The sequence below is a fragment of the Phoenix dactylifera genome, unplaced genomic scaffold (genome assembly GCF_009389715.1).
Source record: "Phoenix dactylifera cultivar Barhee BC4 unplaced genomic scaffold, palm_55x_up_171113_PBpolish2nd_filt_p 000007F, whole genome shotgun sequence".
In the NCBI taxonomy this organism is placed as follows: domain Eukaryota; kingdom Viridiplantae; phylum Streptophyta; class Magnoliopsida; order Arecales; family Arecaceae; genus Phoenix; species Phoenix dactylifera.
In genome coordinates this window covers 1014609-1030707 of record NW_024067666.1, presented here as the reverse complement: position 1 = coordinate 1030707, position 16099 = coordinate 1014609, and the positions used below count along the sequence as shown (strand labels likewise).

Genomic DNA, 16099 nt, shown 5'->3' with positions numbered 1-16099 from the left:
CTGCAAAAATAGTGATTTCTTTATTGTCAATTTCTTCCTTATTTTTTTTATTAATGGAATATATTTTTTATTCTGTTCTTTTTCTAATCTTGGAATTCAGGATTATTTTGCTTCTCAGGATTTCAGCTCTTCAAGGGTGTTCTTGTTGTCAATTTTGCTTAGTTGATAACTGATAAAGATTTTACCTTTTTTTTTTTTGTTCGCTTCTATTGTTGATCTGGGTGAGATGGTCAGGTGAAGTTTTAAGGGTTGGGGTCTTTGAGTCAAAACTCAAAAGTTAGAGTTTTAATGGGTTATTAAGTGAAAGAAGTAGAAAAGAATTGGAGATCTGATAGTATTTTTGTGTTATGCTTTGGTGTTGCAGGGAGCCGTTGGGCATTCTCGAATCTCAATGGTTGCGACTGCAGCCTCTACTCCAACTCCACCCACCCGTCAGTCCCTGGCATTGCTTTTCACCATCAAATTCAACACCGCTTATCGAAACTTGAGTTCGTTTTTTTTTGACATGATCAAGTTTTATCATTTTTAATTTTTTATATTTTGATTTATTTATGGTGGTTGTTTTAATTATTTATTTGATTATATTAATTTAGATTCAAATGTCTAATAGAAAATATGAATATAGGTATAAAAAACTAAAAAAAAAAAAAAATCAAAAAATTCATTCAATCTCGAAAAGAAATTTTAGATAGATTTGTTGTCACAAATAAACAAACACCACATCAAGTTTAACTCAGAAATTAGCAACGGAACAAGCACCTAAAATAGAGTTAAAAGATGATATGAAAAGAACGAAACAAAAATAAAATTGACAGCTAGATTCATAACAATATTCAAACATCTAATGAAATAATCTCTAATGAAAAATACAATAAGAAATTAGATTGAGATAGAATAAACAAGAATAGTGTAAAGCTTAGTGAAACTAGTTCTATTTCTACAAATATATATGATCATGGTCAATAGAAACAGATTGATACAAAGTTGAAAGATCTATTACTGGAAAGATATCTAATTATAGATTATGATCTTTATTTTTCTAGGGATGAAAATAATAGACTCTTCTCTACGATATATTACATTCGTAAGTTACCTAATGGTAAAAAATATGTTAGAAGATGGTTAGTATATTCAAATGATTTAGATAGGGTATATTGTTTTTGTTGTAAATTATTTGATTCAAAGCCTAACACGAGTTACTTAGTCAATAAAGAAACTAGGGATTGAAAAAATCTAGGTATTAAGATCAAAAGTCATGAAACAACTAATAAACATATCACTATCGTGAATAAATTGATTAATTTAGAAGTGAGATTGTTGAAAAATAAGACAATTGACAAATGTGTGATTTGTAGATTTTTTTTTTTTTGATGAAAATAGTGATGATGAGACAGCAAGATCAGCTGAAGAATCTTTTAGAGTTGATTATTTTTTATATATAGTAGATCAAGCTATTTCTTCAATTCAAAATAGGTTGGAATAATTCACTATATATGAAAATGTTTTTGATTTTTTGTTTAATTTTAGCAAGTTAAAATCTTTGAATGAAGAGATTCGAAAAAGTGTTGTCTTAATCTTGAAAACTTTTTAAAGCCTTGATCTGTTTTCAGAGTTAAAAATTTTAAAAGAAGTTTTACAAATAAAAACTAATACCCCTATTGATTCTTTAAGTTTTATAAAAAAAGATTCTTTTTCAAATGCATGTATTGCTCACAGGATATTGTTAATAATACCTGTAACAATTACTTCTGTTGAAAGAAGTTTTTCAAAATTAAAGTTGATAAAATTTTATTTACGGTCAACTATGTCTCAATAAATATTAAATAGATTAGCTGTATTATTGATTGAAAATAGTATTTTAATGAATCTTGAATATAAAAGTTTGATTAGTAATTTTGCATCTCAAAAAGCTAGACGAATTATTTTTAAACAATTTTTTAAAGTATTTTGCACTTATTAAAATTTTTTCATCATTTTTTTAATAAAAAAAGCCTTTTTTAGTGAGTTCATCTTAGGCCCCCAAATGCATCGGGCTGCCTCTGTTTCATAACCATCTTTGCAAAAATTATAGGATTTTTTTTGCAGAATAATATATACTTGGTGTCATCTAGACACTTTTGCCCCACATTTAGGTAACATATGGGGGATACAAATCTGGATGAATATTCATTAGATAATAGATTGTGGATCTGTTCTTAGTGAGGACAACCGGATTGGGACGATCAGGTCGGTTGAGGGCAGCAACACACCAATAGGTGGATTGCCATTCTTGTACTGTTTGGGTAAAGGGCAGGAGCGCTCTTTTCCTCTCACTAGTACTTACTATAAAGGGTTCACTCAAAAAGAAGTGATGTGATTCATGGCATATAACTTTTAAATAAAGACAAATCTTAACCATCACTACTACATTTTCCATCATAAATATGCGTATATGGACACACACACACACACACACCTCAATTTTCCCCATACCTTTATCACTGATGTTCACCAATATAATATAAAAGAGATGTGAATGGCCCAACCTTAGCCAATAGGCCTTCATTGTGGCCACATTGTCCATAGGAGCTTGCTAGTTCCTAACTAGTAAATGGTGATGTTAGCAAAGTCAGTGCAGGACATTTAAGTATATCTAAAATTTCGTCTGGTTGCCATTCTGCTACCTGGGACACTCCTAGCTATTTGCACCTCCAGTCCTTGTGTCCCCTTGGGACCATGGGATCTGGCTCGCCGACCTTGTTTGTGTAGAGCACGTAGGGTCATGTTTATAGGATGGTCTTTGTTCAGCGGTTAAGCCCAACTTCAGGCCCATATGCATTGGGCTTGACATCAAGGACTAAAACTACATGAGACCTCATTTCCGATTTCTTCCGGCTTGTTTGATTCATGACAAGATTTTTTTTTTTGTTAAAATATTTTTTAAAAAAACGATGCCTGGATATATAATGTGTAAGGACGTAATTTTTGCATATTTGATTAATTATGAAAAAATAGCACATTGCAGAGTAGCTTATATTTAGTTGAAAAAAATTTACCTAGTTTCCATTACGTAAAATAAAATCATAAAGGAAACAATTAGTTATAGCATAATTTGTGAACGACGTGATTTTTGTGTTATATTTATCACCCTTCTTTTCAGATAAGTGGACAATCCTTAGAAATCCATAAGTTGTTGGGTTGAAAGTGGTTGGAGTATAAGTTTCTATAATTTAATTAACATACAATAATACCTATGAAAACATATGCCCTACAGAAGAATATCAAAGAACCAATGGAATGAACAAGTCATGGCAAATTGTTTTTTGTGAAAAGTACTTTTCGTTTTAATTTTAATATTTGAAAAGACTTAACAAAATAGAGAACATGATGCTTAAAGAGTCCAATATCATGGAAAATATCATGAATATTTAATTCATTTGTAACTTACAAAAAGTTCATAAATTTATAGGCGTGGCTACGTCCATGTAAAAGGAAATTCTAGAACTAGAACAAGTATAATACCTATTTATCCACCCAAAAATTATAATATTTCAAATACAAGATTTGTGTATCACAAAACAAACCCAATTGAATCAGATAATAAAAAAACTAGTTGAGCTTAAAGTTAATTTCAAAAAGGAATACATATGTATGCAAAATGCAAAAAAAAAAAAAAAAACAGTCATTTCCTAAGTGAACACATGTAATTCACAAAAAAATAAAGTGCTGGTTTATTATTCTGTCAAAGTTTTTCTATGGTTGTATTAAAGATTTGGATTCATATTTCATTTTCATGTTTTAATTTTCTGTAGCTTAGCTTATTACTTATGGACCTCTTACTGTCAGGAAAAAAACTCAATTCACCAATGATTTAACTATTTTTTTTATTGCACTAAACTTGTTGTGCAGTTGCATCATATAACCAACTCTCATTTGATTTCATGATGGATGGTAAAATATTGATTAGGACTCTTGGCTGGCATCATTGGACAAGTCAATAGCATACTTAATGTCATGGTCTATAGAAGATCCATGTTTTGGTGTAGTCGTAATAACACTTTCAGAACAGCTATTTATATAACAACGTTTGATGATTGTTGAACACCATGTCAGCGCTATAGCACATTGCGTCACTATGAATCTTATGCTATTACTGTTTTTTGGCTATTCCCTTGGTGTGTTGAAGTTAAATTTTGACAGATCTTTTAAGAATTTTATAGTCAGCGCTAGATTTTTAATAAGAGATCAATTGGAAAGGCTTCTCTTTGGAAGAGAATTCACTGACCATAATAGCTTTGCTGATGTTTATGGCTCTATTTTTTCAGATTTTTTTTTTTTAATTTCAGACTTGTCCTTTTTATAGAAAAAAATTGTTATATTTAAATACAGGCTAAAAAATCCTCCTATATTTTGCTTGGAATTGCAATTACTCTCTATATTTTGAATTATTGCGATATCAGCCTTACATTTTGCACATTGCTTAAATAGGTCAACAGTCCATCCAATTTCAGTCATGATTCGTCTGAAATGCTTACATGGCGGCTGGTATGGAGGTAGCTAATTGACATAAGTTTTTTTTATTTTAAAATAAAATGAAGGATGTTGGGGGGATAATTTTAATTTCAAACAAAATATATAAAAATATTTTTTAATCTAAAGAAATTATAGCCATTGAGTTTTTGCTCGTTAGCACTTTCAAAAATATTCTAGAAAATGTCAAAAATCAAGTTTTACAGTACTATAGCAAACTGAATAATACGAGATATACCATATTATATCAATTCGGTATCGATATGTAATATGAAAGAATATATTATAATTTAATATGTCGTGTTAATATGGTAATAATATAGGTCTAATGTGGCATAACTCAGGGAGAGGTTGGAAGGAATTTTTTTTTAAAAAAAGAGTCCTTCAAAATAGACAATCACATGTCCACGGCAGATCGATAAGAATCGAGCGCTCCCAAATCCATTCTCTCACCAAAGCAAAAAAAAAAAAAAAAAATCCATTCTCTCACGCGTCCCAATCTGTCGTATCCAAACACGTTTTACATCATCACTCGCGTCACCATCGCCTTCTCAAATTCCTTCTTTACCGACTACGGTCTTAGGCTTCCTCTCCCCTATCGTTCTCTCAGTCTTCGTTGGAGATCGGACCGCGAAAGATGGAGCACAGCGCCGAGGCTTCCCGACGCATTGCGAGGATCTCCTCCCACCTCCAGCCTCCCAGTTCCCAGGTTTCCTCTCTTCTTTCCTGCTCTCTTCTATCTCGATCTCGCGTCCCCAGATTCGATTGAATTTTGTCTAATTTCTTGCTGCTTTCGTTGTTTCGGATTGTGGGGATTTACGGGATTCCACCTGGGTTATGTTCCCTTTTGAAAAGATGGAAACTTGGTGCAGGTGATGCAAATTCTTGTCGGAGTTTATGGGAAATTCTTCGTTTTCTTGTTGTTTTCTTCGTTATTCTATCTGGGAATTATTGGAATTCCATCTTTATTGCGGTTTATGATAAAAAGATGTGGTCTTGGTGGAATTGGACGAAAGTTGTTTCCTTCTATTTTATTCAATGAGAGAATTGAAATTTCCTGCTTCTATTGGAGGGTTAAATCCTCGAGCAATCATTTGGTGGTTAGGTTTCAGTAAAGATATAGCTTTTCATCATTGGTTCCTGATTTTTTGAAGATTTTCTGGATAATTAAGTCTTTAAATATTTTAAGACCAGTATCTTCTGCTGTTCTGTTTGATGAAATTTTGAATTCTTTTATAATACTTGTCTTATGATTTCTCTTAGAGCTGTTTATTTCCATTGTCCTTGTGATAGAGATATAGTATGGACTTGGATGTTAATGGTGATGCATTTATAGTTTTATACGGTGATGTTAGTTTTTTGATTGTGTCGAATGATGTTATGGTCTGTATTTGAAGATGGAGGAGACCTCCTTGCTGAGGCGTTCAAATTGCCGTTCTAAAGGAGGGGCACCTGGATTTAAGGTGGCGATTTTGGGTGCCGCCGGAGGGATAGGTCAGCCTCTTGCACTGCTGATGAAGATGAATCCTCTGGTGTCGGTTTTGCATCTCTACGATGTTGTCAACACACCTGGTGTCACCGCAGACATCAGTCATATGGACACTGGTGCTGTGGTAATTCTCTTGACACTCTCTGTCTGTCTATAAGTTTTACATATGATGTTATTAGTGTTCTATGCATAAGGGTATGTAATTTAATTTTGTTGTCTATTTGTTTTGAGTCTTATGAATGCAAACCGAGCCAAGTGTTTTTCCCCTAATTTTCTCTTTCCTTCAAGTTAGCTCCTCCTAATTTACAGTAACCCTCCGCTAACTAAACTTGCTTAAAATTGTATGGAACATGTCTCTTCTATCATTCTCATATCCAAAATGTGATTATAAGGCCTGAACTCTTGTGTGATGGTACTTTATATAATTTGTGTTTGCTGTCATCTGAAATGTGATCATTTATTTTTGAAAATTCTTCCAGTTTAAACTTTAAATGGCACATTGGTTGCATTCTTTAGGCATTGATTATTGGATCTGAAAGTATTTCTGGTGATACAAAAATCATTTTCTCAGTATTCTTGTTGCCATTCTTGAATATAATATTATAGTTTTCCATGAAATTCTCCAGGTTCGTGGCTTTTTGGGTCAGTCCCAACTGGAAAGTGCACTTACAGGAATGGACCTAGTTATCATTCCGGCTGGTGTGCCCAGAAAGCCAGGAATGACAAGGGATGATTTGTTTAACATCAATGCAGGAATTGTGCGGACACTTTGTGAGGGGATTGCTAAATGGTGCCCTAATGCAATTGTAAATTTGATCAGCAATCCAGTAAACTCTACTGTTCCTATTGCAGCGGAGGTTTTTAAGCAAGCTGGAATCTATGATCCCAAGCATCTTTTGGGAGTGACAACTCTTGATGTAGTGAGAGCCAATACATTTGTGGTATGCATCTGACTTGAACTTTCTTATCATTCTAATATATGGTACTAGACCTTTTCCCGAAGTTGCTTTGGAGAATTTTGATATCGTCACAAGCTCTTCCTAAAGTTGGTTTGGAAATTTTGATATCATCACAAGCGCCATTTTATTATGAGTTTTTGCATTGTTACAATATTGATGCTCATGAGTTCAATGCGCTTTTTGCAATTGATCTGAATTTTTGTTTTCACTTACATTCATAGTCTACCTATGTGTGTCGTGAACAGGCAGAAGTACTGGGAATTGACCCCAGGGAGGTCAATGTTCCTGTTGTTGGTGGCCATGCAGGAGTCACAATATTACCTCTCCTGTCACAGGTGAGACAAACTGCCCTCTGGATATGATTATTTCTCTTCCCAAGTAGATGCCTTTTTGAGTATTCAATATTTGGTATTTTGTTCTGGCTTTTGTGATTGACTGACGGAATGAAAATTATGTTATTTTTATGCAGGTTAATCCTCCATGTTCATTCACCAGCGAAGAAATTAGATATCTGACTGATCGCATTCAGAATGGGGGAACAGAAGTCGTTGAGGTAAAAATGCAATATTGATTACTCAAAAAAAAAATAAGTTTAACTTTTTTTCATATCCTTTTTCTTTTGCAATTTTGCTTCTTGTCCAAAACTGCTTGCCTCCCTGTATAGCTTTTTTAAATTTGCAGAACACGGATTTTCATTTGTCACTAATTTGATATGACATTGCTGCCGGCCAAACTTCATCTATTCAAAATTATTGACCTTATGACCGGGAACCTGAACTTATTACAAGTTGAGATTTGTTAGCTTTATGAATTGAGGATTCTTATGGAGTTGTATGCTGCTAACTGGTTCTAGACATTATGAAATGAAAAAGACTAAAATTTTACTTAAATGAATGTTTAAATGGTATGCTGGATTCAAGGGAAATTCCTTCGTTTTTTGAATCAAAATGATTTCCACTTTGTGTGTGTTTGTATTATTTGGTGCTTGAATATGGCTTGCTACCAATTTAGGAGTAGAAAATAACATATTTTTGAAATATCTTGAATTTCAGAATATATGCATCCATTAGACTTGAGTTTCCTCACTTGCCATCGCACAACACTTTTTTTTTACCAGCAGGTGGTGGTGCTTTTTGGATGTTTTAAGACAATTGACATGAGCTATAGCCTCTAAACTATCTTTCATGCTATTCATTTTTCTGTCTTACTAACTACATAGTATATGCTCATTTTGAGATTGGAAGGAAATACTGGAGTTAATGTTTTGTTTCATTCGTATTTAATGCTAGATATATTCAATTCAAACCATTTAGACTCAGTAGCACCATGCTAAGTGGTATGTTTTCAAACTATGCACAAACTCTTTGAATTTAATCCTTATACACCTACCAATGAGTCGACCTCCTTGTATGGTAGCGTAGCAACAATTTTATGAATATTTGTAGTAAGCTATATTAATGCTGGAGGATGCCAAGTACTTGATCAGGGCTAAGGGTTCACAAGCAGACTTTGTGTAAGTTCAATGAGGGAAATGTGCTGATAGGCTGACATGGTATTTAGAAGATTACATGGAGCAGACTAGTAATAACAGAAATGACATGCAATAGAATTCATGGAAGTGCTTAATCATGTGGTACAACTTTGCAGTGAAGCTCAAATGGTATTGCGGACAATTAACCTTTAGAATAGTCGTGTGATTTAATTTGAAGTTGGTAGCAGAAAGGATTTGACCACTATAAAGAGGAGATAAATTGGAGATTAGGGGATCTTGGTGTTGATTTTCTTATTAAAGGATCATTTCATGCAAGACCTTGCTTAAAAGAGGGTTGAGATTAGTGGTTCATTAGTGTACTATGGAACATGCTTGGTTTCACTAATGGTGGAACAGTGCCGTATACTTCTCTTTTTTAAATTTACGAGGGCTACCCGCTTAAGGAAGGGGCTGCCATCTTAATTGAGAGCGCCACTCACTTTGAAGAGTGGAGAGTTCTGCTCTTCAAAAATCAAGAAGAGATAAAAGAAGTGTTTGGCACTTAGAGATAAAGAGGAGTTGGGAGCTATATTATAGGGAAAAACTGGCTGATGCATAGTCTACTGTATCTGCCTTACCTTCAATGAAAAACTTAGAAGCATTTGTCTCTTTTAGGAAAGTAGGGAACAATAATCTGGAAACAGAAGGTTTTGAAAGGTGGATCTGCTTTTGTACATTTGAAATGTTAGTTCAGGCATAGAGATCCTTTTAATTTTTTCTTAATTCTGCTATTTTCTTCCATTGATCATCTATTAGATCTACTGCAGGTTTTTCTGCCAATCTGAAACAATCAGAGAAAACTTTCACTTCAGATTCTGCTAATTTCAGATTAAAATACCATTTTGGCCTAATTTTTCCATCAAACATGTGCTTTGAGTGCAGCATGATCTATTGCTGGGGTTTCTTTTCCAGGGCTTTTCCAATAAGGTTACACAGACACAAATTGAGTTGAGAATCTTAGACTACATGAATCTCTGATTGGAAAATATTCAGGTATTCACCTGTTGATCACGAAGAATTTGTGATAAGGGCGGAATTTGGTAGATGCAAAAGGTGGTGTGGAACTCCTTATCAGAATGGAGGACTTCTAGTAACTAAAAGTTGTCTTTACCTCAAACAGCCCAATCGATGTACAGTATTTAGCAAACTATGCACTAAGGCCATGTTTGGAGGAGCTGTTAGTAGTAGAGCTTTTGGAAGTAGAGCTGTTGGAAGTAGAGCTGTCTAAAGCAGAGCGTTTATAAAAAATTGTTTGCTGTTTGGTAACTATATTTTTAAAGTGCTGTGGCACTTTAACATGTGTTTGGTAAACAAATTGAGAAAGTACTTTTGTATGACAAAATGACCATAAAGGACATTACCAGTATTATATAACAGAGCATGATAAAATATAATATATATTAATACATAAATATATGATATAGTATAATATTAATGTAATGTAAAATAATATTATTATAATATAGTACTATAACATTATGTATTATAGAATAATAATTGAATATAATATTAAATTATTTAACATAACATATCAATGTATTATGATATAATGTAATATAATATTATATTATAGTATAATACAATAATAAATATATAAAATATTATAATTATTAGTGTAAATTAATTTTTCATCCTTCTAATGACCATTTATCTCTCTAACAAATTTTCTAGCTAGGTGATAAAATTGGTTAATTAATTACTAATATTTTTATTTATTTATTTATTTAGATCATATTATTTGCCACTCACTCATTATTTTTTTTTATTTTATTTATTTATTTATTTATTTATTTATTTATTATTTTATTTCATTGAAATATAAAGAGGTCGCCGGCCATGGGTGGTAGCCGGCATGGTGGCTGCCACCGTGGGCAGCCACGAGCTTCCAAAACAAAAAAAAGAAAAAAAAGAAGAGGAAGAAGGAACAGTGGTGGCGGTGTTGAGAGGAAGAAGAAGATAGAGAGGGAGAGGGAGAGGGAGAGGATAGGTGAGAGAGGAAGAGGCGGGATAAGGGTTTTGGGGAAAAAAGTGTGATTTAAATGGGGGTATTTTGGTCCAAAAAATAGCTTTCCGACAAAGCTGAAAACAGCGTTTTCGGAAAGTTCCAAATTGGAGCTTCTCCGCAAAAGCTCTTTTCAGCTTCCCGCAAAAGCTGAAACAGCTTTTCGAAAATTTTACCAAACACCATTTTTTGTCTAAAAGTACTTTTGGAGGGCCAGAAAGTGCTTTTTGGCCCTCCAAAAGCTCCCCCAAACAGGGCCTAAGTCTGTTGACTTTCAAGGCCGAAAAATATGAACAAGTGGTTTGCTGATTATGGATGGAAGCAAATGCGATTTGTTTTTCTAGGATAATATGAATGACCTTTAGTATGAAGAGCATCAACAAAGTAGTGAACAATAAATTTTGGAGATCATTTGTAGGCAGTGGTGGTCTGCAAAACCTTTTTTTGTTCCTTGTGAATTGCAGCGATGCTAGAAACCTTTGCATGGGTACCTTTGGTCCATGAAGTGCCTGTGATTTTTATTTTTACAGTGAAAAAAAGTGATGAGAAAAGGGAGCTGACCTAGATCTGTCTTGAATTTAATTTGTTCCAATCCTGTGGGATTAGATTCTCTTCACAGTGTATGAAATTTGCTATTGAAGTTTGGGTTTCCTTGCAAGTTCTGTCAGCATAGTTCAACCATAACCCTGTGGCTCTTTGCATAATTTCTGAATCTGATTGTTGTAACCATTACTAGCTAAGCCTCTTTAACCTTGTGCTATTCTAAGCATTTAGCAACTATTGGTCGGACGAAGCACATGTGGTTCAATCTGGTCAAAATCTTATTTTTCGATGTGTTAATAGATAATACAATCTAACACCTTGTGAAACTGAATTATTTGTTTTCTGTTGCAGGCAAAAGCTGGGGCAGGCTCTGCAACCTTGTCAATGGTTGGTGTTCTTTGATTTTCCTTTTGTTTCTAATTGCTTTCTGAACAATCTGATGTTAACTCCTTGTACTTGGTAATGGAACGAAAAAAATAACAACTTATGCAGGCATTTGCTGCTGCTAAATTTGCTGATGCTTGCTTGCGGGGATTGCGAGGTGATGCTGGTATCGTGGAATGCTCATTTGTTGCTTCTGAGGTGCCCTTACTATCCAATTTACTTCTCTCTCTCTCTCTCTCTCTCTCACCCCCTCCCTTCTCCCTCCCTCTCTCATTTTCTGTTTTACTTGCTGATGAAAAGTTTCTTGTTTCTTCTCATAGGTGACAGAGCTACCCTTCTTTGCATCAAAAGTGAGGTTAGGTCGGAGTGGAGCTGAGGAGATCTTCCCTCTTGGACCATTAAACGAGTTTGAAAGGTCAGTAGTTTTGATGCAAATGCTTTTTTATTATGTTCGCAGCAGTTTCTGGTTTTCGCTCTTATTTTATACTTTATGTACTCATAATTTCAAAAGCCCAACTACATGTTTATCCTTAGGATGTCTTTGCTGGGACACTGGACCCTCTACAACCGAAATAGTAGGAATTCTTACCGTTTGGTATGTGGCAACTTTTGGTAGGCTATAAGTGGAGTGAAATCTATAATAACTCTCCTCCAGTTATAATAGCCTACACCCACCAACATATTTTATTTAGGCCAAGAGCTGTGCTGAAACCTATTAAATATGGGGGTTGGCTATTCCTTACCTGGACCTGCCAACCTGCCTGAACCCACCCGAAATAAATGGGTTCGGGTGAGGACCTTTTATAATTGCATCGGGTGCAGGTTCGTTGAGACCAACCTGATTATAAATGGGTTGGGTATGGATTTAGCCCTCCTCATTCAGCGAGTCGAAATGGGTTGATCAAATCTGAAAAATTCATTATAGAACTTCTAGTGTTAATTGTGTGATGGGCTATGACCAAGGATTGATTCTGATAATTAGGCAGGCATAATTAATGAATAAGAGAATAAAGAGTTGAAAAGATGGAGGAAACGACGAGTTTGAGATTTATAAAGTTTCCTTCTTCACTTTAATTTCTTCTTGCTTTCTCGCTTTATTTGGATGCCAACATTGGATCTTGTTTTTTGGAATGTAATTGACAAGTGAAGTTGCGGGTGGGTATGGGTCCGAAGAAAATAAATGGGTTGGTATGGATTTAAATTTTTCAACCAGATTATAAATTGGTTGGATATGGGTTGAATATTTTGTGACCCGTTCAAACTTGACCTGGCCCACAGCCAACCAACTTGCATCATAGTTCTCTTTTATTCTAATCCATTCTAACGATGGCTCATCGCATGGTTATATGGTCTGATCCATTCCTTATGCTATTACAGGGCTGGCTTGGAGAAGGCCAAGAAAGAGCTGACAGAAAGCATTCAAAAGGGTGTCTCTTTCATTAGGAAATGATATGGTTGAATTAAGTCTTAAAAGTTCTGTATACCCGCATTTCCACAGTGGAGAAATAACTCTGCTAGTGTCATAATTCTCTTGGAGGAATAATAGTGCACATAATTTCTTATAAGACCACATGGAATTTGAAAGAGACACATTTTTGGGCGGAAATATGCTTGCTGTTATGTGCATTGTTTCCGTTTGCATTGTCCAATGAGAAATGACTGCATGGACAGGTACAATGTAAATCTGAAGAGACACAAGCAAGAAGTTTTTGTTTTGTTGTTGATCAGAAAGGCTGAGGAAATGGCATGCTAAACTGTGTCAACTTTAATTACTTTTGGGCTGTGAGAAAGTAATCATCCAATGGTATCAGCTGACTGACTTATTGTGGAATCACTTTCTAAACTACCTTTTTCTTTAGCGATTCCATATTTATCTAAGAATTACCTAATCACATCGATAGCAGTCCATGGGATATGGACTAAGAAAGATACCATGAAGTGCCATCCATTGTGGTATCTCTCTACTACTTTGAATGCCTATTTATTTAGGTCTGAAACCTGAGATTTTTGTTAGTTGCTTTACTCATCTCCCCATAACCCATGTATTCATGAGGCATGGCGCATCAGACGAGACCTTTAGCAGTGGCATAGATTATGCCATGGAAGAACTAAAATCCTTAAGGCAGCGTTAGCATTAAATTTTAGTTATTGACACTAGGAAGAGTCCACTCCACTTGGCCATGGTAGTTCAATTGCCAAAACCCCATCTGCTTAAAACTGTGAGCTTCAAGGACAGGCCAGTACATGGATCCAAAGGACTACAGCACTGGCCCCTCCTTTTCTTCTGATTAATGGAGAAGTCTAAAGGCAGTTTCCATGATTGCTTTGGTATTAGTTCATCACTAATTTCAAACATGACTCGAGGAGTCGAAGCACGGAGTTGGTTGCAGTCAATTTGATGATATGTTAAAGAGGACAGGAATCTAAGAGAGCCCATGTGCTCCTTTTTGGTGCATCCGAAGACACTGGTGGGGTTTCTTCATAAATATGAACGTAGATATAGATGCAAGTAGAGAGGCCATTTCAGCTATGTAAAGTGAGGACTTTTGTTTGTATGGTTGTATAAGGCCAAGGGAATGAGTCTTGTGTTTGTCTTTCTTCACCACAAAGCATGCATAGCAGAAGAAAAAGCTTCCCTCAATCAAATCAAACACAGCATTTAGTGTTTCTCCCCAGTACTGGGGTTCTGATCAAGGAGCATAAAAAACAAAAGTAATACTATGCTGCTGATATCGATATGGGCTCCATGACATCTTGGATAGTTGTGGAGCTATTCTCACTAGGGATCAAGAGTCCAAAAAAGCTGAGATGGTATCTGTTACAGGCTCCAGGTGTTACAGCTCCACCTGCCGCTCATTCCAGTCTCATTTGTTTGCATTCCTTTCTCCATATCCACTGCTACCTTTTATGCTTAAAGTTGGTACACATTGAGGGTGGAGGTCATCCACTGCAAGCTGTCTGTTCCCATGGTGCGTTTGATTCAGATGGGCTTTTCGCCCTGTAAGCTTTCCTCCTCTCTCTTTAATCGCCTAGCTTTATAGGGGTTGCGGAAAGCCCTTCCAGTGTCCAGAGCAGAAAGTAAGTATGACTTGAATTGATTGTGGGGCCAAGATCATATTCAGCAGTGAAAAGTTTCGAATGAATTTAAGTTAAATTATGGTTTTTTTTTTTGATAAGTAAGTTATGGGCATTAATCCTTTATAATACTTGAGAATTTCTGAAGCTTAAGAATATGGAAAATTCTGATCAATTTAATTTTTGTAAATGTAAATGTGCTACGTAGTTTGCTGTAATGATTCTCATAAGAGTTTGGAGATTCAGGTGTAAGGGGAAAGTGCTATGCCTCTGAGAAAAGAAGAAAGATGGCAGACTTGATAGTGGGGCCAAGATCATGCAATTCTAGTTATTATCCTTATATTTTATTTTGATATTATAATGATTTTTATTAGATTATTACATTATAATTATTTTTATATTATATTATAGTTATATAACAATAATTATCATATTATTATAATACTTCTATAATGCATATTATCCTTTAATTATTGTGCAGGTGGGCTTCCCTTCCTTTCTCTCAAAAAAATATTATCATAATATAAAACAATGTAATTATGCAATATATTGCATGTTATAATTTCAAAATAAAATTATATATTGGAACTAATATAGACATGACTAATTTATATAATATATAATCAACAATAAAAATACAAAATAATGCATTGTAATCATATAGTCTATTAAATCTTTAGTTAAATTTTACTTTAATAATTATTTGATATTTATAGTAGTAATATCAAAATAAAATATAAAGATAATAACTAATATTTTAACATTTATAATATTTATTAATATATTAGTGTCTAAACTTACAATAATTTGAATCACAAGAGTGTAATAAAAATATGTTATTATTACTAGAATTACATAATAATAACGATTATTATTTTATTATCATTATAACTATTATAGTACTTATATTAAAATTGAAATAATAATAGTTAGATACGTTATAATATAAATAAGAAGCTTATAATATCTATTATAATTATTAAAATTTGTGTATACTAACTCTTATAAGAAGTAATTATAACTAAAATTGATTGCAATAATAACTTTTATGACATGATAACATTTTTATTACTATAAGAATAGTAATATTAGTATTAAATAATAATACAATATTATAGCAATAATCATTATCATATCTTTGTGTATGACTATAATTATAATTTTTATGCAGTAATTATTATAATGTAATTATTATCATGGTAATATTATTTAATAATTATAAGAGGAATAACCATAGTAGTATAATAATAACAATCTTTTTATTGGAACTAGATGAATAATAGAATTTCACTATGAAATGATTATCGTACTAACATAGAAGTTATTTTTATAGCAATTATATATTTATAAAATTATTTATATCAAAAATATTTACGTATTATTTTAACAATAAATTTAGAAGTAATATTATAACTATGGTAATAATGGTGATATTATTGGTTAATATATTGAAATACAATGATATCAAATCAATTAAAATGTTAGTTCATTGCAAACTCGCAATTGAGAATAAGGTTGGATAATATGATCAAGATATGTTGACATCTTCGATCATATACTACGGTTTCCTAATATCAAGACAAATTGGGATATTAGTTCATCTTGGT

General features: G+C 33.6%; 1 protein-coding gene across 1 annotated transcript; it reads left to right on the top strand.

Moving 5' to 3' along the window:
* Positions 1–5034: 5034 nt before the first annotated feature.
* On the top strand, positions 5035–13141 carry LOC103705350 (malate dehydrogenase, glyoxysomal). The gene is made up of 9 exons (XM_008789016.4): positions 5035–5218; positions 5907–6122; positions 6625–6939; positions 7203–7292; positions 7427–7510; positions 11385–11420; positions 11526–11615; positions 11738–11832; positions 12795–13141. The coding sequence occupies exons 1-9, from the start codon at positions 5147–5149 to the stop codon at positions 12865–12867; spliced, it is 1071 nt and encodes a 356-aa protein (XP_008787238.1). The 5' UTR covers positions 5035–5146; the 3' UTR covers positions 12868–13141.
* Positions 13142–16099: the final 2958 nt, after the last annotated feature.